This window comes from Bactrocera neohumeralis, chromosome 5 (genome assembly GCF_024586455.1).
Source record: "Bactrocera neohumeralis isolate Rockhampton chromosome 5, APGP_CSIRO_Bneo_wtdbg2-racon-allhic-juicebox.fasta_v2, whole genome shotgun sequence".
Taxonomy (NCBI): Eukaryota; Metazoa; Arthropoda; class Insecta; order Diptera; family Tephritidae; genus Bactrocera; species Bactrocera neohumeralis.
In genome coordinates, this window is record NC_065922.1 from 35,384,254 (window position 1) to 35,407,023 (window position 22,770).

Consider the following 22,770-nt stretch of genomic DNA (forward strand, 5'->3'; position numbering starts at 1 on the left):
TACGATAGGAACTGAGTATTAATAAATTACTGGGTCAACAGCTATCAATCTTTCTCATTTAAAATGAGAAAATACTAAGAATGGCTAGAGAGAGAGATGAGAATCCATAACATATTATATTGTTGGTAAAGATTTTGTTAAAAATTTGCATTATGTTGAAATAATACTTATCTCCGCACAATAAATTAAATGAAGATTTGGTTTGTTTATCCATATAAGCAATTAAACCTAAAGACTTAGGATGTCTCAATTTTTTCTTAACAAAGCTATTCGAATACCTTTCATTTAGTACTCTAACTCTCTCAGTATCGATGACGCAAAACATATTATTTTTTAAAACATTTCCGAACAGGGTTTTATAATCATAAGTAATACTCTAAAAAATATGTTCGTAGACACCTGTAAGAAAGTCTCTCCAAGTATGAGTTCTTATTTGTAAGGAACATGTTCTCCGCCTTAATGTTTTCTCTTTTTTTTTCTTTTTTTCAAAACTAAAAACCCAGAATTAAAATCTGGCTTCCGAATACTACAAAAAATATCTCGTTTCACGATTCTAAAGATCTTAACTGCTGAAATTTGATTACTTCAAACTCAATTTTTTCCTAGGATTTTATAATGTATATACTATTACATATAATGGGTTTAAAATCGTTCAACTTTATTACGAAAATTCACGTTCTGGAAAGAATGTGCTGCTCGCAAACGACATCATTTCGCTCTATGGGCTTCTGGAAAAGTCTAAGAAGATTCGATGTTTTCATGCCAATTTTTTTCAGCGATAAAGGGCATTTTTGGCTCAACAGGAATGTATAGTAAACAGCAAATTTACCACACTTGCCAAGAAGAGCCAGCGAAATCATGGGTCCATATATCTTCAAAAATGATGCCGGTGAGAACGTAACCGTCGCGCCATTATAATCACCAAGACCGTGTGATATCACACCGTTTGACTTTTTCCTGTGAAAATATGTATAGTCTACAGTCTATGCGGACAATCCCGCTTCGATTCAGAACTTGGACCACCGCAAGGCTCGGTCTTAGGCTCTCTTCTATGGAACTTGGATGACCTCATAGTAGTAGCGGTGGCTAAACATCTAGATGACCTCTGGCTAAAATGCAACGATAGCCGCATGAGTTTAGAGTTGGCTGAGCAGAAAATGGATGTCTTGCTCATAAGCACAAGGAAGGTTAAAGAAAGGGTATCACTCACCATAGGGGAATGCGACATTATTTCACAGCCGCAGATGAAGTATGTGGGAGTAATATCGCAATCCAAATCAAAATTTAGGGAACATCTGGCGTATACTTCGGGTAAGGAAAGCAAAATATATAATGCTCTATCAAGAATGATGACCAATAGGGACTGCGTGCGTTTCAGTCGCTGAGCTTTAATAGCAAAAGCAATGAGTTCCGTAATAATGTATGCAGCACCAATATGAATACAGGCACTAGACACAAAAGCATATACTAAACAAATAAAAGCTGGGCGTAGGATCACTGCTATACGAGAACCAAGTGCTTTCCGAACGATATCAAGCGTCGCTGCTGGAGTTCTAGCAAGTATGCCGTCCCACTGACATTCAGGGAGACGAATTCGTGCGATTGGACCAGCTATCAGAGATGTCTGTAGGCGTAGAAAAAGTGGAGAGAACCAAAAGCAGCACAATGTGGCAGCAGCGATGGCAAACCTCAACCAAAAATCGGTGAACCCACAGACTATTCCCGGACATCCATTCGTGAATAGATAAACAACATGGAGACTTAGACTTCTTCTTAACCCAAGTACTGAGTGAACATGGATGATTAAGAAACTGACTGTTCCGATAGGAATAGTTTTTCGGTGAAAAAAAAAAAAAAATTTGACAGCACTTTTGTCTCTGGTAAATAGAAAGCTGTTAGCTCTAATTATGACAAAGCTAAAACACATACAGTATATCAGGCGTCACTTATAGTTTGACACTCAAGTTTTCGTTATTTCCATCAATTATAAAAGAGGAATTGGAGCAAAACATAACGGATGTCTTTCAGTTCAGTCGAAATTCTCGAACGAGTCATTGAAAACTGAACTTAATAGATGCAAAAGAATTTTATTTCGAATGATAATGAATATTCTTATTAAATTCACTCGCTTCGCTAAACAAACTTTTCGTGTCGTAAACAAATGATTACTAAGCACACAGTAATTGACATATGTATATACTTCTCACAAACATAACAAAAAAATTTTTTGGCAATCAAAGAAAAAGTTTGTATGGACCAGGGATATTTTATCAAATAGTATGGTATCTTTCATATGCTCACCATTTTACAATCGTTGAGGTATGATTTGGAATAATTTTCAACACTAAATTTTAAACATTAATATTATCTGAAAACCGCTATTTATTAATCGCTTGCAGAGTTGGCACTTAAAAAAAAATTTCAACAAAAAATTTGATAACAGAGGAACTCACATGGCACATCACATACTTTGCCGGCTTATAAAGTAAAGAGAAGGCATACATTTTCTATTCTTTATGTCAAAACTATAATTTTATTAATCTGTATATACCAATATGGGCGTCTGATCATTATTTTTGCCCATAAATGTATGATAAAGTCAGAAAAATTAACTGAATGCCAAAATTATATAGCAGCCTTAAAAATCAGCTTTGAAGTTTAGCTATTAATTTATATGTAGGAATTTCGTTAAGATTTTAATTTGTGCGTAGCTGGTTCAACTTGGAACGCTGGGTTAATAATTTCTTACTCTTTCTTATCTAAATACCTAAAAGTTATACCTATATACAGCACATTACAGTAGGATGTATATTAAGGTGCTTCAAAAAATTTTTTTTTAATTTTTTTCAACTCTTACCCCCTCAAATGTTAGACATTGACAAACAAAAATCCTCCCTCAAGCCAGACGCTGTTGCTTAACTCTAAGGGGTCGCTATTTTTTTTTAGGTTCCCATACATTTAACATAGGAATTTTCGTTTTTTCATTCAAACTAAAATTTCACCAACTAATTTTCGTTTCTCAAAAATAACCATCACATATTCATAAAGCTGGCTTTTCAAACTTTAAAAACTCCCGCGTCAATTTGAAAAAAAAAATTCCAAAATTTTTTTTTGAAGCACCCTAATGTATATAGCATAACAAAGCACTAGTCTACTTTCTCCAAAATTGAAAATAATATGAGCAAATAAATTGATATAAATTACCTTACACGAGAAGAACATAAAAATATAATATTTTGTTGTGGAAATTATTAAGGTCCATTTTTATTTCATTTCAGGTATCACGCTGGCCGATAAAGCGACAGCTATCATAATATGTGAAGATGTGCCACAAGCAAAATAAAACGATTATGTTGCACACTAAAAATAAACACAGTAATAATGCCAATAAAATTAACAATCTAATAAAAAGTAGGTTGGAAAAACAACAAAAGCAATTAAAGCAAACACAGCAGGTGGCAAGCCATTCGGTACGGATGAGGCGGAGCGGAAGGTGTAGTGGAAAATTTCAGCCAGATTTTGTGGCCATAAAAAGAATGTGTATAAGTGAAAGAAATATTTGCGGTGCAAGAAAATTTATGCGAAAAGCAACAAAAAATTTTGTTAAAAAGGAAGTGGAATAAACAAAAAACAACAAAAGAGTGATTAAAGTGGGGAAAGCAACCAAAAATTAAACGAAGCGGAGGCATTTAAAGTAATTTAAATTAATTTAAGATTATTTAAAGGCAGCAAAATGTTCTGAGACAGCTTAACTTCAACTTTTAAGTGACCAACAGCAAGCACTACGCACTTGCCTCTAACCTTTTGGTTTTCTACTTTGGCCTGCAGCTACAGTGCGTTTCGCAGGAGCGTTTTTTCCGTTAACATTCTTATTGCTGCTTTAACCTCGCACTTCCGCCAACAAGACAGACATTGCCTTCACAAATCACTGCTGCCCGAGTTGCTGGCGTCACGACTCCAATAGCTGCACTCACTTACGGGCGTTGTGGCGCTGCTGACGTTGGCAACTGTGCTGTAACGTTGCGTGGCATGGCGCGACCTCACCAGCCGGCGCAACGATTTGCAATTCAAATGAATTGACGCGCAACAAAAACACAAACAAACAGCAACTACAAATACAACTGCTAAGCAGCAAACAAAAACAAAGTATTAAAAACCGAGAAGAACAACTACAACAACATAAGATTAATAAAAAAAAAGACATTGAATAGCGACGTCAGCGGCTTTCACCTTTAAATTGCCTTCACTACACCATGCTTCATCCCTTTCGTTTCGTTTTCTAATAATAGAAAGTTTCACACTTTTGACACTGTCGCTGCTGTGCCGCCCTTAACCCGCCGTTCCACTTAAATAAAGCTTCGTTTAGCGCTAGCGAACGCCATGATAACACGCTTGTATAACACCGAGGAGGACCAAGCCCTTTGTTCGTTAATTTGGGGCAGAAACTTGACTGCGTCGATTGCGAACGAACAAATCGATGAGGATGGTGAGACGACGCTTGTTGGCAACGTTGCTGGCGCCACACCAACACTATACAGTGCACACAGCAGTTATGGTGCAGGTGTCGGTGGCGGCTCTAGCAGCGGCGGCGCAGAGTCAGACATACTTATTGGCAGCGCTACTGTGAACGGAGCTGGCGGCAGTAGTTTACGTGATGATTTTTTCATTGCCAACGACGTAAGTACTTGTGGAAGGTAGCTGTTACCTTTTTCACTTTTGTTTTTCAGTTGCTTTTCCTCTTGACTTCCATTTATGAATGAAAACTGCCAATATGCATGAGTTTGCCGTTGGAAAAGTGACACTTTAATGTATCGATTATTTTTAGATTAGATGTCATAATGTCGGTGTAGGCGCTCAATTTATGAGATATCCAAAGAGAAATGAGTTTTTAGTGGAAATATTGTATTGCTTTAATACAGTAAAGATGCGTAACGGGACCTAACATAAAGACGTTTTTACCTAATGTAAGGAATTTTACTCTGAAAATTCAACTAGGCTGGATCGGTCGATTGTAACGTTGCGAGGTAGGCAGTCTGTTTTCTCTCGCTGCGACACTCCACCCCTCGTCGTACCAGCTGTTCTTTTGCATTTTCCGAAAACCAATGGTTTTGGTTGCAGCTGTACGTAAGGAGCTTGAAATGCCGTCTCACAGTTCCCCTATACCGAGTTGTTGACGAGTGCTCTCAGAGAACAGGAGTGCAAGCTGAGTAGAAAATCGTTCGGCTATCTGTTGCGATTGCAGCTTTTCGACGTCGAAGTTTCCTTGTGTTTGTTGAGATGTGCTTTTTGCTGGATAGAAGCGGGTGTGTATTTTTGCTGCAACAAGATAGTGGTCCGAGTCAAGGCTGAACCCTCAGAGCGTACTCCCGTCTAAAGTACTGGAGACGATCCGGTTGGTAGCTTTTCGATCCGAAGACAGCCAGGTTAGCTTGATGAATTTTCCTAAGCTGGAATCTAGTACTATAGATAATCATATTTTGGGCCCCGGCGAAATCGATCAGCCTCAACCCAACTTTGATGCGGATTGTGGCTAGACGTTGAAGTCTCTCTTCCACCACGAATCCCACATCGAATTTGCACTCCTTTATATGGCCGCTGTAGTGAATGCCACAAAGACCTACTCGTCTCGCCAGCTGAGCAGCGCACCTTCCCAATTAAAGGACCAGACGTTCCAAATGCATGCCCTTAAATCGTAATCCTTAATACATACGTTTGCCTCTCAACCGAGGCTGTTGTGTCCTTTTTTACGTGGCGGCCCGCCCAGAACATAACTCTGGGGAGGGATGATTCGACCTCTCACTTTAGCTTGCCTTCAAACGGATTCTTTTTGACTATCCAGAGGATACTTGGTCTAAGACCGGAAGTAGTGAGCTGCTTGAGCGATAGTAAAAGTATCGTTTCTGTCCCCTCTCAAGTGAATGGCGCTCTACACATGACTCCGTCCTCCAAATTTAGGTTACTTGTTGAAAAAATAATAACTTTTATCAAGATCTTTGTCTTGGTTTTGACTGCAGCAACTTGACTAAACTAATTTGATTCTTTAATTTTCTATAACTAAATATTCCAGAGTTTGAGATATTCTTTGAGTTAAATGTGTAACAGAGTAGTTGAACATTTTTGAACTATGTAGTCTGGTTCGTGAGCCACATATAAACCATTTTTCACCTTTACGAAACCAGATGTAGTTCCGTTACAAAGTCTATGAGAAGTAGTCACGCTTTAGGATGCCAGTGCTTGATGTCAATTTAATAGGTAAAGCAAACTCATTACCTATTCCCGTTCTATTCTTTCATGCCGTGAGGTCCCAAAATGTTTGAAGCATTGGCTTGGTAGCGAAGGTTAAGAGAGATGATCCATTGTTTTCCTGGTGCCTTACTCTTGACATTTCCTGCAGTCATATATAAATCAAGTTGCTACAGTCCTTTTAATTAAGAGTGAGCAGGAACTTTCATCAAAATTTAACATTTCTTGCCATGCTTTTGTCCAGATCATCGTAAAGTCAATGCATTAGTTTACCAATGTCGGTCACTTTATCGGATGATAGCCGTAGACCATGTTTGTTCACTATATCTTTGCCCTCGATGTTTCTGTGACCTCACACCCCGTAGAAGTGAAGTCGCTTATTCGATACGAGGGTTCGACCTTGATTGCTCTTTGACTGCTTATTCCAGAGTTGCCTGCTGATGCATTACAAGCTAGCTCCGCGGCTTTCTCAATAGCAAAGGCCTCTGCTAAAAATATACTGCCGGGGAACGGCAACTGAAAAGGTCGCCTTATACCTGAGACTGAACAGCATATTCCCATAGCAACTTCGTCCTCTATTTTCAAGCTCTACATATAGCAAACATACCTTCACACCAACCATATTTTTCCATATTTACCCTGAACTTTCTTTCCCAATTAAAAAGGGATCATGAATGTGGTGCTTGCCCAACCGCTACGCCCGAAGGTTCAATATGAAAATTCTCCTGCAGCCAGTAGTCCGCCCGCCGATTTTACTCTGCAGTTTTCAACGAAAATGTTACGAGCCGCCACTGAAGTGATTTAGTGATTTTTGAGGTCTCATTATGCACACCAAGCTTCTCAACCCTTTCCATTGGCTCCCTTTAGGTGGATTTCCGCACGCCTGACCTCCGTAGTGCAGAATTGATCACACAATAGCATGTCCCCTAACAAAAAGCTCTTTTAAATTCGCAGTGCCTTAAAATTCCTATAATTTATAAGTTATTTGACACTACTAACATATAAATATGCCCACAAAAATTACTTTCGTCCACTTCGACGTCATCAATTTAAATTAGCAAATTTTGTGTAATAAAAATAAGTTGAATATTCGCACGAAACTTCGGCAAGGTCGTATACTCAAGGCTCTATTGGACTGCTATCAACGCATACAGCCAATAGAAGTTCCTTTGCAATATTCATATATGTAAATTTGAGTAGCAAATTGAAAATTGAATATTTAAATTTCGTCCGCAAAAAAAAATGCCAATGAGCACAAGCAAAAGAAAAAAATAAGTAACTATATATGGTACTGTATTTTTGTTAGGGTGATTCAGAAAATTACAAAAAAATATATATAATGTCACAATATCATTTTATATAATGTCACAATATCATACTGTTACATTATTTTGTTGCACCCGTAGTCGAAAAAATATGTCTGGCGGTGAAGAAAATTTTGTTTCTCAAGATTATCTCATATCAAAAAAATAAAAGAAAATCATTTGTATCTGCCAATATGGTATGAAAGTTTCGTGTCGTTTGGTCAACTCAGAAAACAGCTTTTCAAGAAACCCGCGTTTAAAAATTTGGAGCCGATTTCAATAAAAACTACTTTAAATTTAAAAATTTCACCGAAATGCTCCAATATATCGTCACCTAAAATGCCAAATAGTTAAAATAAAAAAATTATAAAATGGTATATATCGGTTATTATGTCTGGTTATTACATCAAGTTTTGATGACACTATTTTTTAGGTGACGATATGTAAACAAAGTAAAAAAATAGATTTTTTGGAAATTTTCATTTTGAAACAAAATTTGAGGTTTGGTTATAAAATGGTTATATATTGGTTATTATATCTGACAGCGATTTAAGGTGACGTACATACATGCGATATAAAAAAATAAAAAAATAAATTTTTTGAAATTTTTTATATAACCCTTTAAGCGTCGTAGAAGAATAAAAAAGTATAATTTTTCTCATAATAATGAAGAACATCGCTTATATAAGTTTAGAGCTTCATTAAGGTCTGATATACAATAGAGGTATAGACAAAACTTCGACAGATGCTCAAGAAATCGAATGTCATAATTTTCTTTATGTACTTAAGGACAACCCTAACATAAACACATACCTACACATTATTTAGATATAAATATGTTTGTACAGTACATGTACATTTGTTAAAAGTATACTTGTACATTTGTAAATCCCCGGCGCGCTGGCGTTATGCTAAGCAGCCCTAGACCCATTCACAGAGAAGATGACACAGCGCATCTCATTCAACTGCAGACCCATCAACGATAACAGGAAAAGCAGAGATGGCGAAGAAGAAGAAATTGATTTGCCATACAAATACTAATACTAATGGCAATGAGCGAGAGCACGAAGTGGGTAATGGGCGCTGGGCGCTGACTGTCAGCAAAGCTCAGCCTGCAACGGCTACAACATCGACAGCGGTAGGCAGCATGTAAAAGTGGCGTAAGGCGCTATGTAATGACATTGGTAGACACAGTCGTGCTGCAGCGACTTGAACACGGTCGAACTCACTTGAGCATCGAGCAGTTCGTGCCGCCGCCCTTTAAGCGCCGCGTAGGACATGCAGACGGCAATGAATGGGCATAGTAATGACATAGATTATGTCAACCTTCTGCTTTTCTTTACAGTCATTCTTTGAGCGCTGACTTATATTCCTCCAGTTTTTTTGTCATTTTTGCAACATTCTGCCCAGCTTCTTTTCAATTTTCTTACTTTTCATTGAAATTTCCATTCGCTCGTTTAACGGAACGTGCCAGTATGCGGCAAGGCTTACGGTATGTTTATTCGCCCATATGCCTGTTTGTGGGAGACATGCATATATGTGTATTTGTGTGTTTCTGCATACCCAACAGTAATGGCTTTTATTGTGTTGGATAAATGTTTATATGCATAAGCATTTGGAAGGCCATTTAATGCCGCTGTTTATTGCGAATGACAGTTTTAACAGCGAACATACCTTTCCTTCGCTGTTTCTCACAACAAAGGTTTATTTGCACACAGTCCTACCTTCCCTTGTAGGCATGTGAAGAGAGAATGAGCAAATTTCCAGCAGTGATCGCAAATATTTAAATCTCCATCGTTTTCTCTTATTAATTTTCATCTCCTTTGGCGATATTCTTTTATGCTTATTCTCCATTTTATTTATACAGTTCCCTGAGGATCCACGCACAGAGGCTTTACGTGAGTACTCCTACGGCATTATTTTACCAATAATCTGCTCGCTTGGCATTATTGGCAACGTCCTTAATCTGGTTGTACTGACGCGAAGAAATATGCGCGGAACGGCTTATATTTACATGAGAGGTAAGTCTGATATTAAATTGTATGCGCACAATATATACATATGTAACCGATTTTGAGAAATGAGCTTCTGTAGTTAATATGAGCTCAAAAATTTTGGGGGTTAATTTCAAAAAAGGGATAAATTAGTTATTTACTTATGATTCAATCTCTCGAAAAAAGTTGGTTTTCCACAACACTCGGTTGGGTTGTACAGTGTAATTTAATAAAATTTTCAAATTATCAAAAAAGGGTATAGGACCCTCTATAATACTATGAATGGTACATATACCTATTAGACAATTTCAACGGTTTCATCATTCATTATTCTAAGTAAATCATAGAGGCCGAAATCATAATATAAATACATATATTCATTAATTTTTGGCAGCGACAAAATTCCTTTTGAGAAAATATGTCTTTCAATTATTTAAATATCTTATAATGAATATAATACAAGAACGAGTTTCATATTTTGAAGATTACAACATTGATAGTTGCGGCCAGATATGTTATAAACTGATTTCGACACTTTTAGTTCCTTCCATATAAAATCCAATTTGACCCGGGCTACTGCTAAATATCAACAGTGCTGGGACCATATCTCATGACAACACTTGAAGGATGCTTAATTCTTAACTAAAAGTAAATACCTTTCATTTGGATACCAAATGCGGGCAAAGGAGTCATTCTTTATTCCTTCTGAAGACACTCGAAAAGATTCTAGATGCCTACATTAGAAACAATATTTCATCAGCTAACCTATCGAAAGCTTTAAACGCTTATTTGAAGGCAAAATCCACTGAAACTGCATTGTAGTCGATTACCTTAAGTATAGAATGAGCATAAGGAATTTGCCTTGGGCGACTTTCTTGACATAAGCGGAGTATTTAATAATGTCTCCAATGGTGTAATCGTTAATAGTCTGGAAGCAGACAAGGCAGAGCTCGCCATCATAACATGGATAAAAGCTGTACTATTGTTCAGGAAGATGAATAGAAAATAAAACCAAACAAAATTGTTGAAACTAGCGGAACACACGAACTTTTTAGGGTGTCTATCGCCTCTTTTGTGATCGTTTATAACAAATGAGCTTTTGGGAGAATTTGAATGAAGAGGACCCAAACTAATACTCTATGCAGACGAAATATATTTGGATAGCGTTCTAAAAGTCATACACCAATGGGCAGGATCGGTTAACTTACGATATAAATGCCGGTAGGACGTATGTGACATCTTTTACGAGGGCCTATCACCTCTCCTTATCTATAAGTGCTACACAATGTCCGAAAATGTTGACAGACTGATCAGCGTGGAATTGAGTGTCTTAGACGCATGTTGTATTTCCAAGGGAAGGAATCGGAAGAAAAACACGCTAATTTTCCACTCGAAAGGATGGTTTTGGGTTTTGTTATATGGCATGACTTACTGTCATCACATGCAAGCCTATGCAACTGTTCCCCAGTAACACCTTTTCTCCAATATTTTAGACGAAATCTATACTGTTGGAAAAACGTAATATTTGTAGACCTTAAAATTGGTTGGTCCGAATTCACTACTGTCAAAATTTCAGCCGAATCCGTTTCGTAGTTTTGTTTAGATTACATGTTGAAGCATCGGGTCCTTTAAGTTTAGAGATAATTGTACCGAAATCAAAAAAGAATGCGTTAGAAAATAAGTCGCCATTTTATCACAACTTTTGTTCGAACTCTTGTATGTAACATGTCAATTGATATAATATCTAGATGAAACTACTAGAACTAAATCCTTATAGTTAGCCCTAACCTTCAGAAGACGCGTGTATAAATTTTGCAGCTTATACCATTTTGACTGAAGCAACTTTCGTTATTGTGAAGAAAGGAAATTTTGCGAGTTGATAAAATATTGTTTTTTGAAGAGACAAAATATACTTAAAGCAAATGCTTGGCTTGATGACGAGCTTCCGGACACTGCTCCGGGAAAATCCACCATTAAGGCTTGAAGAGAAGTTCTTCGAGATAGCAGACTTTCTAAAGATATCAACTGAATGTGTGTATATCATATCATTCACGAAGATTTGAGTATGAGAAAGCTCAGTGCAAAGTGGGTGCCGCTCCAAAACCAATGACGAGTTGATGATTGGGAGGAAGTGCTGTTTCACCAAGACAATGCGTCATATCACATGTCAGTGAACTCCGATTTGATGGCTGGGTAGATATTTTGAAGCAAAGGACAAATCGTAGTACAAAAATGGTATCGAAAAGTTTGAGGATCGCTGAAATCAATGCATAACCCTTAAAGGGAAATATTTTGAAGTACAAAAACGAATTTTGCCAAAAAAATGAGTTTTACTACGATTCAATTCAATTGACCTGTTATAGCTCAAAAATGTCTTTAGAAAAGAGACTTGCCGAAATGTGTCATGAAGGGATGTAAAGCTAGTTTATCTTCTTGCTTCACTTTGTAGACAAGATACTGAGAATGAAATGCGATTGGTAGAGGAAAGACGTTCTATGAACTGTATCTTCTAGAAAATTTTATATAAACAATGACAAGCTACTCTATTTCTCTCCTATCTCTCATCTTTGATATCATTACCTGCAGCAAATTTGCATCTAATCATGTATGTTACATCTCTATTTCTCTTTATATGTTTAACCTCAATTGTAAGCGTATATAAGCTAATACAACTTATGTATTATGCATAAGCAATTATCTTCACAAAATTCGCCTTCTTTTATCGGGCAAATTGTTTTTACAAGGGCGTGATGAGTACACTATCAGGCCATGTGTGAATGCATTATCATCAACGTAAGCATTATTAAGATCATTAGAATCACATGTAGCGATAAATTCGGAGATGCCTACTCGAATGCCAAGCAAGGAGAACATAAATTTTCGGTTCTTGCACAATGCAAATTTTGTTGAGCATGAAGGAAGCAATTAATAAGTAAATGCAGGCAAAAAGCTGAGGACTATAAGTATATACTATACTATGTATATAAGTATGTATGTGTTTTTTGTTGCTACTTGTTTGCATGGGCTTCTGCTACTATTTGGTTAAACAATTAAGCAAATGCCATTTAGGCCGATAAAAGCGACAAAAAAATTAGTACAGGAAGTGAAAGAGCAATGCTGCCGCACATACACACACAAGTCAAATAAAACGCTCACAGGAAATTCATATATTTTAGTAAGTGTAGACACACTTAGAACACACACGCCTCTTTGCGGTTATTTACCAAGTCATTGACACCAATTTGCTGCCACCACACATTCATACATTTCATGTGCTGTACGCATCCATATATACATACATAACTGCCCGGCATTTATACACACACATATGTACTTACATATGTCAGTATATCAAACATTTTCTCTATTCCCGAATTTCTTGCCGAAATTCTCCGCTGTTTTTATGCCACCGGCAAAACGTGTTTAGTGCCACAACATCTTGTTATTATTGCACGCCTTCGCTCTTTCCAAAGGTTGTTGCCACCGACTGACTTCATTACTGTGGCAAGCAATGTCACCATTTCTTCTAGCTATTACTCATGTGCTTCAGCGCACGTTGCCCATCAGCGTGTTGCTAACGCCTTCCAGTTGTGTGGAAACGGGCGGTGAACACTTAAATTTTCGTGGTCTTTCCTTCAATTTTGACATTTTGGCACTTTGTTGGTTTTGCAGATTTTTCCATTTTTATTTGACAGCGCGCATTTTAGGCCTTCTTTGTCAGCCATTATTATTATTTGCGTTCTTTTACATTTACTTTGAATTAAAAACGAAATCATTTTGGGTTTATGGATATTTCTGCTTGAAGCTTGAATAATATGTCGCATTTAAATGCGAGGAGTGTATTCTCTTAAATGTGTCGATAAACTTTCTTTAGTAGATTTTTAGATAATTGTTGAAAGTGTTTAGTAGATAGAACATCTGAAGAATTATGGTACTCTTCTAGTACCACTAAGCGGATAAAACACTTTAACCCCAAACTCTTAAAGTTTCATACGAAAAAATATCATCAAAAAGCTCAACGTGATTCAATCGACTGTATAACCAGTTCAATAATTAGTTTCACCACTTTTCTGAATAACACAAACAATGCTTTCATGTGATCCAATTCAGTGGTCAAAAATAAATTAATTCTTTCGACCAATCTTCAGCCTCAGAATCTTCCATTTGTGCTGAGATTGTTCAAGGAAGTAAAAAACAAAAAAAAACATGAATTTAGATGGCATCCTTACAGGGTGGTAGCCAAATTAAGTCTTATACAGCAACTGAGTGGATTTAGTAAAATATCTGCATTTTTCCACCCCTACTGCCAAATGTCTCTCAAGTTTGAGCATTGGAAGCCAAAGGATATATTCCGTCTCATCCAGCTGAAGGCTGGGCATTCGAAAAGGTATTGTTACAGCGTCCCAACATCCTCCGCACTTACTCTGTATTTTGCTGAATCTACTTTTCCAATTTTGTGAAAGTGAGGTCTAAGGGTAGTTGATCTGTGATGACCCCTACAATATGCAATAACCTTGTGGACCTCCCTTAAACGAGCTGGATTAAATTTTAGCTGGGTTTCCAGCTGTCACAGAGTGGAGCAACTTGTCTGCCTTTTCATTTCCTTTTATCGCTATATGACTGGGTACCCGGATGATATTAACCCAGTCACCTGCTGGGAGTCTAATTATTGTCTGCTTGCATAGCCCAACGTGTAGAAACTTAGTATAGGCGCTACGAAGAGCTTTAATAAGCACTTGGCTGTCCATTAAAAACTTAATGAACTTGCTTGTTAGAGAAGAAGCTCACTTGGCGTCTTTTGAAAGACTGAATTGTAATAATTTAGTTTGAATCTACTTGCTGCGTATGAATTACTACAGAAAAAGACAAGTACTGTTCCTGTTTCACCCTTTGATATATCGTTGTCGACCACAGAACCAAAGTTCTCTTTTTCTCTACTAAAAATTAGTACATTCTGGTTAGTACCTCATGGATCTTGCTCAGTCTCATTCTCAATTTAGTTCGGGTTCCTTAACAAGATCGGTTGTAAATAAATTAAAAACGAAATTATTTTATTTAGAAACCTTTATTAACGATGTTAATAGTTTCACGTTTACATTACGTCTGTCTTAACTAAGCTAAAGCCCAAGCATATATTCCGCTGCTTTTCCATATTGGTGCAGCAACAACTTACTTGTGGCTCCCTTTACCAAAGGTAAAATATCGTTGTTGCTATGAGATCTACTCTTCAGGTGATCTTGCTGTGAGGAGCTTTATCATTGCAATTACAACTTCTGAAGGTACCGTAACACTTCAGTGTTTTACGCATCACCTTCCGAATGTCACCCATCAAAGAGTTATGCTGTTGCTGTGCGCTCTTATTGGTGATAATAATGATAAGAGTATTGACATGCAAATGAACGTAGTAAGCATTCTAGCATGAAGAGCCCAGTAGGAACGTGCGTAGCATTGAAAGCAATTTATGTTATGTTAGCTGACCAATTCATCTTATGTTAGTTGTTGTCTTAACTAACGTTAACTTATATATTGGCCAGATATCAAGGATCCAGCCAGATCATTTATTGATGTAGTTTTCATTGCACCCGTATTCCTCTGCAAGTTGCCTCATTGCACCTATTCCAGGAGATTAATGCGGCACTTTTTCGGCAATGACATCCAGCACACCGTATATTAGTATGAGAAGGATGACGCTTGCATAGAGCCAGTAGGCTATGTATCATAAAATAACCACTTTGGGGAAATAGACTCTTCTGCAGGAGTTACTCCACACTCGAAGCGCTTTGGAAGCCCAACTTTCAATGTGTCTTTATAAAATAAGGTCCTCGTCTAATCTAATTATTTAGTACTTGTTATAAGACTCTGCTGGGTTGGCCTTAATGCTTTCAGCAAATTTTGGTTTCGCTGCTGTTGGACAATTTTGACGTCATATTCATTAACCCACGTCTTGTCATCAATAAGGATGTGTTTGTATGAACGTAGGGTTCTTAGCTAGATTGTCAGGCATCTATTTTGCGATCTTTACTACGATGGTTTTGCAAAACATACAGTCTAGCAGTTTAAATGGACTAGTCCGGTTCAGTTTTGATTAAATGGTATTTTTAAATATATTTTATAACATTGACATTGTCCGTGACTTTAAGAAGAGTAAGAGTGCTTATGCTATCGGATTTGATTCCTCGGCATTTTGTTCACCTTTCCGGAAATAACCTCACTGATGGTGGCCAACATATTTGCAACATTTATAAAACATACCAGCTCGATTGATCACTGTAATCACGAAAATCGAGCTGGATCCATTGAAAACTACTACTTCGAACAATACTTTATTCAAATGGTATCAAATATAATGGCTGACTTAAAATATTTTAATATTCGGATTTTCCAAATCCAAATAATTTTAGTTCACGCCTTCCCTTCGTTTCTTTTTCCGACTGGTCTTTTTATATAGACACTTCAGTTAGTTCTTTTCACGAGACTAAGATTAAAGAACTTGTACTCAAACTCCCTCAGTCTTCTAGATAAACTAGCAGGAATTACAACAAATCGCCTCAATTGTAAAGTAATGACTTCAATACTCGTATACTCGTTCGTTTGTGAGAGCTTAATTCATTTTCTTTCTTCACACTTCACAAAATCTCTGAATTTGTTCATTTTCATTCATTACAACTAAGAATTACTAGGGCTCTTATTTTACAGCCATCATAACATAACTGTTATCTGCCGTATGAAAAATGGTCACTGTTAATGTTTTTCCTATTGTCATGGTTGACTTCTGTAAGTCCATTGCCTTAGGTACACTTACAATAATGGTTAAAACAGCTTCCGAGAAATCTGAAGCTTTCTAAATCACCATATGAGAGATAAAGAGAAAATAGCGCATATATACATATACTACTTGTATAACAATTTGAAACTGATTTTGTTATTTGAAAGGCTGAAAAAATTAAACACTGATTCTGGAGCCTCGTGACTTTATTTCTTTTATTCATATTTTTGGTTGAAAGCTTAAGAAACTCTTATAGATCATTTCATATTCCAACTTTAAACTGATTTGACCTCAAAAACATAAATCCAGAAACAATACATATATTCTATGGTAAGGATGACATTCAAAAACTTGGACATATCACTACAAATGTACGAAGCTGCATGTGCTAAGAAACTGTTGTCGTTGTGCTTGAACTGGCACTTATGGCAAAGTTGCAGCTGCCAAAAAAGTTTTTCGCATAAAAAACAATAGCCAAATGCCGCATTCACTTTTCGTGACATCAAAACGACAAAAGATGCTCACTCAACAATAGCTTGTTGTACTTAGTCGTTGTAGTTTGAGACAAATATTTATATACGCAAGAAAATATTATTCCACATCTTATATAAACACATATGTACCACTTATACATATGTGGAGGTGAATAAAGTAGCACACTGTTTAGGAATTCATTTATGCACTTACGTTTTTGTTATTGGTGTGGCATTTTCCTTTTAAAGGCCCAAGTAGTTTTGTCGCCAAGAGGCTGTTAAAGCGTTAAGCTCAAATATTGAATACAAATATACCTACATATATCTTTGCTATGCATATTTTAGACCAAATTTGATTCCTTAAGATGATTTAATAAGGAAGCCAAGAAGAGACGTTAACTTCGCATACGTAAAATGATACAAAAAGATCCTTATCTTGATTTTGATATGCCAGGCTCTTGGGCAGGAAAGGACATGTGCAAACCTACTTAGCGATATCTCACAACTGAGGAATCTGAAGGATAAATATAAATGGACATATCCAAACCGACTCAGCTCATCACGCCGTTCATTCACAAACCTTGTAAGGTCTCCGAACAGAACATAGTGACAACTTAATATACTCTGTTTAGGGTATAAAGATATAAAACCGGACAATTTTTGATTCATGCTTCCACTTCATGTCTGACCCACAGATAATTTTGATTTGATTAGAAGTGTGAAATATTGTAGGGGTTACATGGGTTTCCTTGATTAAAATCAGCCTTTTTCAACAATTTTTTCTCATGTAAAAAATGGAATATTTTATTACAATTTTCTAATATTACAAACACACACTATTATCAAAGGGTTTCTGAAATTTTTGAAAAAAAAAAATATTATAAACTCAGCCAGTGCGACACCATTTCCGGTGACCCCTGCGAAAAAAAATGCGCGTTATCAGGATAACTCCTTACAGGATTATGTAAATTGAAAACAGTATGTGTTTTAGTTAAAAGCTTAACTTAGAATTTGGACTAAAGAAACAAACTGAAAATTAAATTTTTGGCAGAAATTTTTACAAAAAAACTTAAATTCCGCGACATTTCTTTCAAATAGTTGTAATTGAAAACAAAATCCTTCGTCCAGGTCTTTAAGAATTGTATCTCAAAGACCTGTTTAAAGTTTCATGAATTTTGATTTAGTAGTTCTCGAGAAATTTTGCTAATCGACTTCAAAAACACAATTTCGAAAAAAATGCGTTTTAAGACGGCGCACTTAGCTTGGCCAGCCTCGAGCGCACAAGTTCTCAAGTCTGTTTCTCCGAAACTATTATCTGGATCAACTTGAAAATTTAGGACAATATTCTAGAGATGTTGTAGAATTTAATAAGGCTATAAATAAAAAATCGATTTTTGAAATCCGAAAACCGATAGGTCTTTTGTATAGCCTTTTCAATAGTTCCTCAAAATCAAGATCTTGATAGAGTTTTAAAAAGAGAGAAATATATGTAGTAGAACTCGCCCATGTTTCATATAAAATCTTTTTGATCCCCGTTAACTTTTCACTATGCTGCATATAGATAACTCAAACATTACTGAAGAGATCTAACCAGAATTGGAGTACCTAGTAATTCTGATAGAATAAGCGTAAACGACCCATAAGTAAAATTAATAAATAATTTCGATAATCGTAGAATGGTTTGAAACCAAAAATAAGAGACCAGTTTAAAGCTTTTCCTAGACAATATATACCCAAATCGAAAACGATAGATTTCAGCTTTGGTTAGTCAGAGTTTAAGATATTTCTAAATAATTAAGAGAGAATAAACCATACAGCGCTCTTTCTTATAGAGCAGTGAGCAAGAAGGATGACACAAACATCGGCTTTCGGGTATTTTTATGGTGTCCATAGAGTTAACGACATGACTTCGATAAATTTTTACCTATTCAAAACTAGTATTTATACAGTAAGAAGGGCATGCTGCATTATTATTACCCTCCAAAAAAATTATTAGAAAATTCTTTCACTTTTTGACTTTTGAAAGATTTGTAAAGTAGATATAGGTCTAACTATTTTCTTCGTTCCATTAATCTCAATGTTTAAATACAGATATTTTTCTTTAAAACAACATTGTTGAACTCATATCTACCATGACAATCCAAATACAAATATATATACATATATGAGCTTACGTGATCATATAATAGAAATTCAGAGGTTAGGACAGTCGAGAGTCTTCCAAATAGAAAATTTATTTTTGGGAATAAGGAAAAATGATTAAACATCTCTCCTTATGGATAAAATTTGAGTGCGTGAAAATTGTATACGTGTTTCTAAAGTAGCACAACACCTTAAATTAATTTCCCTTCCGTTATAATATGCGACTTTGAAACTAATTTCAGTAGAATTTCGTCCTTTTTACCGAAATCTCAAACGTTTACCTATAATTAAATTCAAATAAATTTAAAATGAGCTTACTGGCACCTCTCCCACAAAATGTATATATAACTGCCTTTATAAAAAAGTGTATACACTTACACACGCCTAGAAGTGAATATCGCTCTAGTCTATAAAACGTACTTGAATCATAGCGTGCGCTAGCTACTCGTGCTTTTTATTGACATTGCATGCATGTTAAGTGTTATAATCAGCGCTTAAAAACCCAATTGACCCAGTGGAAGGATTTTAAGCAACAACCTTTAATTGCGGCATTTACACCAGCACAAAACAACAACAATTGCAACAAAAAGGTTATATCTTGCATGCTAAAAAGGTTAAGGCACGATTACAAAGCAAACAAAGCGAATACTTGAACTTATTGCTAGACCCATTAGTCAAATAAGCACTTTCAAGACTAATGGTAACTAGTTGTGGTGTGCTAAAGGAGTAGTAAAAGGTTAAAACGATCAATTATTGATTTTTATCTTTTATAATACAATTATAACATAAAAGAAACATTTACAATATATGGAATATAGAAAATTATTGCAATAGGAGGCTATGTTGAAATTTAAATTTCGAAATTGCTTGCTCGATTCAATACTCTCTAAGATTTAAAAAATCGGAGACAATTGTAAAATTAAATAAAAATTGCTTTATGATATTTAGAGAGCTAAAGCAAAATAATTTGAATATTGGTCTACATTTCTTTTTTCATCTGTACCTCTTATAAGCATTTTCACAAACTCTTTTTTAAAAAACAACCGTTCATAAATAGTATAAAAGCAAATTACAACGTGCAAATTATATACTAGGACTTCAAAGTCTACATAAGGCACAATTATGTTGTTACTGCTTTTAATGTAATGGAGAGGCAATCCCATATAATGTACATATACACGCTGATGTGCATTAACCACTTGAAAAGTAATAATCTTTTGCCACGCGACGGTACATATGAGTATGTATATACATACATATATGAATAATAAGGTGACTGTTATTTTACAAGCTCAGTATTTCTTTTCCCAATGCCCCCTGAAGTTTTAGGTTTTGCCCTAAAAAGAAGGATTGCATTAACCGTGGAAATCTTTAACTGTGAAAAAGTAATATTCAAATACAAAATTTTTCACTTTACACACAATAAATGTCTGAATGATTTTTTCATTTAAAAATTCCTTTAAAAATTAGATGCGTTTGAAGTCAAACATCAAATGTACTGAGCAGTCATACAGGGAATTTATGCATTATATGTTACTCATACGACATGGTGTACTATTTGAGTACAGTATTATTGATGCTTAACTTCAGCTGCGTATAACTTTTAAAGACATTTCATTACGAAAAATCACCAACATTTTTCAGAGAGCGACAAATTATATATTTGTAGATTTAGTTGCTTTGGAGATAAAAAAAAAAGTATTACAAAAAATCCAATATAAAACGTATGGGAAACGTAAAATGATTTAATTGATTACTTAGTTTTAAGGCAAAAACTGCAAGCTCAGAAAGCGTTTGCAAAAAAAAACAATCAAATTCGTAAATAACGGACACCCTAATGTATACACATTTAGGTTTTCAAGTTAGCCTAAAGTATAAAGTAAAGGAAGGAATATATGAAATTGAATGTCACAAGTTGATCTGAAAATATAAATACTTATATGTATATTGATAAAAATTGATGTAAATCCAATTACGGGTACGTAAAAGCTTGACACAGCATTTGGAAGCTCTAATTAATGCTTTGCACGAACTTAATAGCCTATAGAGGAATCCCTAAAAGGTTACATGGGTTTCAAAAAATCGATTTTTTTATTGTCTTATTAAATTCTACAACACCTCCAGAATATGGTCTTAAATTTTCAACTTGATCCGAAATAGTTTCGGAGACAGAGCCCCGAAAATTTGTGCGCTCGAGGCTAACTAGGCTAAGTACGCCGTCTTTAAACGCGTTTTCTCTTCAAGAAATTTTACACAGGTCTTTGAGATACAATTCTTAAGGACTTGGACGAAGGATTTTTTTTTTCGATTACAGCTATTGGAAAAAAAAATGTCACGAAATTTTCACTGAAATTTTTATTTTTTTGTTAAAATGTTGACCAAAAATTCAATTTTCAGTTTTTTTGCTTCGTCTAAGTTCTAAGTTAGGGTTTTAATTAAAACAAGTATTTTTTTACACTTTAGATGATCCTCCAAAGAGTTATGCTGCCAACGCGGGCCCATTTTTTTTCCTAGGAGCCACCGGAAGGAGCAATGGCCGAGTGTAAAATATTTTTTTCCAAAAATTTTAGAATTTCTTTATTTATAGTATATATTTGTAACAATAAAAAATTCTATTAAAATATTTAATTTTTTATATGAGAAAAAAATTGTTGAAAGAACACTGTTTTTTAACCAAGGAAACCCATGTAACCCCTTAGCATGCTTGCTTGATTATCTTGGAAACAAGGCCAAAAGTAGCTATCGAATTTCCTCAGCCAAGGTCTCTAAGTAAAATCATTTCTAGTTGAATTAATGATATATGCTTCTTACCCATTTATGCTGTACATCTTGGCCATATTGACTATCCCAAAGGTTGTGCAGATTAAAAATAGTCTCAAATTGTCTATTTATTATACACTTTACACACCTTAAATTTACCACGAAGTTTATAACACTCAGAAGGAATCGTCTGAGACTCTATAAAATGTATACATACATATACATATATCTATAAATGATCAGCGTGATAAGCTGAGTCGATGAAACCATACTCGTCTGTTTATCTGTATATACTATATGCGAAGTTTTCGAGATATCGATTTGAAATTTTGCACATATCATTGTCTCTACAAGAAGTCGTTTATTTGTCATAATCATCGATATCAGGCCTCTACAACATATAGCTACCATACAAACAGAACGATCAAAATTGAGTGCTTGCATAGAAAAATTTTTCATTTGATAAGATATCTCCACGAAACTTGGCATGAATTATTGTTTAAGATAATAGTATAATCTGTGAAGAAATTGTTCAGATCGGATCACAATAACATATAGCTACCATACAAACTGACCAATCCAAATCAAATGCTTGTATGGAAAAGTATTTCAGCTGAATATACATCATCACGAAATTTGGCAAGGGTTTTTGTTCAATGTAGTTATGCTATTTCCTAAGATCAAATCTAATCACTATAGCATATAGCTGTCATACAAACTCACCATTCACAGTCAAACTCATATAAGGATCTTTTATTTTTCTGAAAGGTATTATAGCTTCGGTTAAGTTATGGTTATTTCTTGTTTTCTATTATTTTAAATTACAAAAGAACTTTGTGCACCATCTTATCTTCAATGACGTCACATAGTTATTTTATAATTAAGATATCACAGAAACACATAGTTTACACCAACAATCTTGTATAAAGTTCGCGTGTCTACAAACGATTTCCTAAAATGAAAACAACATTTATTATTGTATTTAACAAGAGTTGCGAAAATTAATGATTTCCTCTCATGTCAAACTCTCTTAAATCACACGCTCTTTATCAAAATTAAATAGTATAGGTGTTCCTTTTATTTTTGGT

General features: G+C 35.4%; 1 protein-coding gene across 4 annotated transcripts in view; it reads left to right on the plus strand.

The window, feature by feature from the left end:
• The window catches only part of LOC126759843 (probable G-protein coupled receptor B0563.6), a 93,851-nt gene that overhangs the window by 41,887 nt on the left and 29,194 nt on the right, over positions 1 to 22,770 (plus strand). For all 4 annotated transcript variants that reach the window (XM_050475001.1, XM_050475003.1, XM_050475004.1 and 1 more), the window contains exons 3-4: positions 3,279 to 4,677; positions 9,415 to 9,568. In XM_050475001.1, coding sequence (XP_050330958.1) covers positions 4,381 to 4,677; positions 9,415 to 9,568 — 451 coding nt within the window. In that variant the 5' untranslated portion in view covers positions 3,279 to 4,380. The remainder of the gene's footprint in view (positions 1 to 3,278; positions 4,678 to 9,414; positions 9,569 to 22,770) is intronic.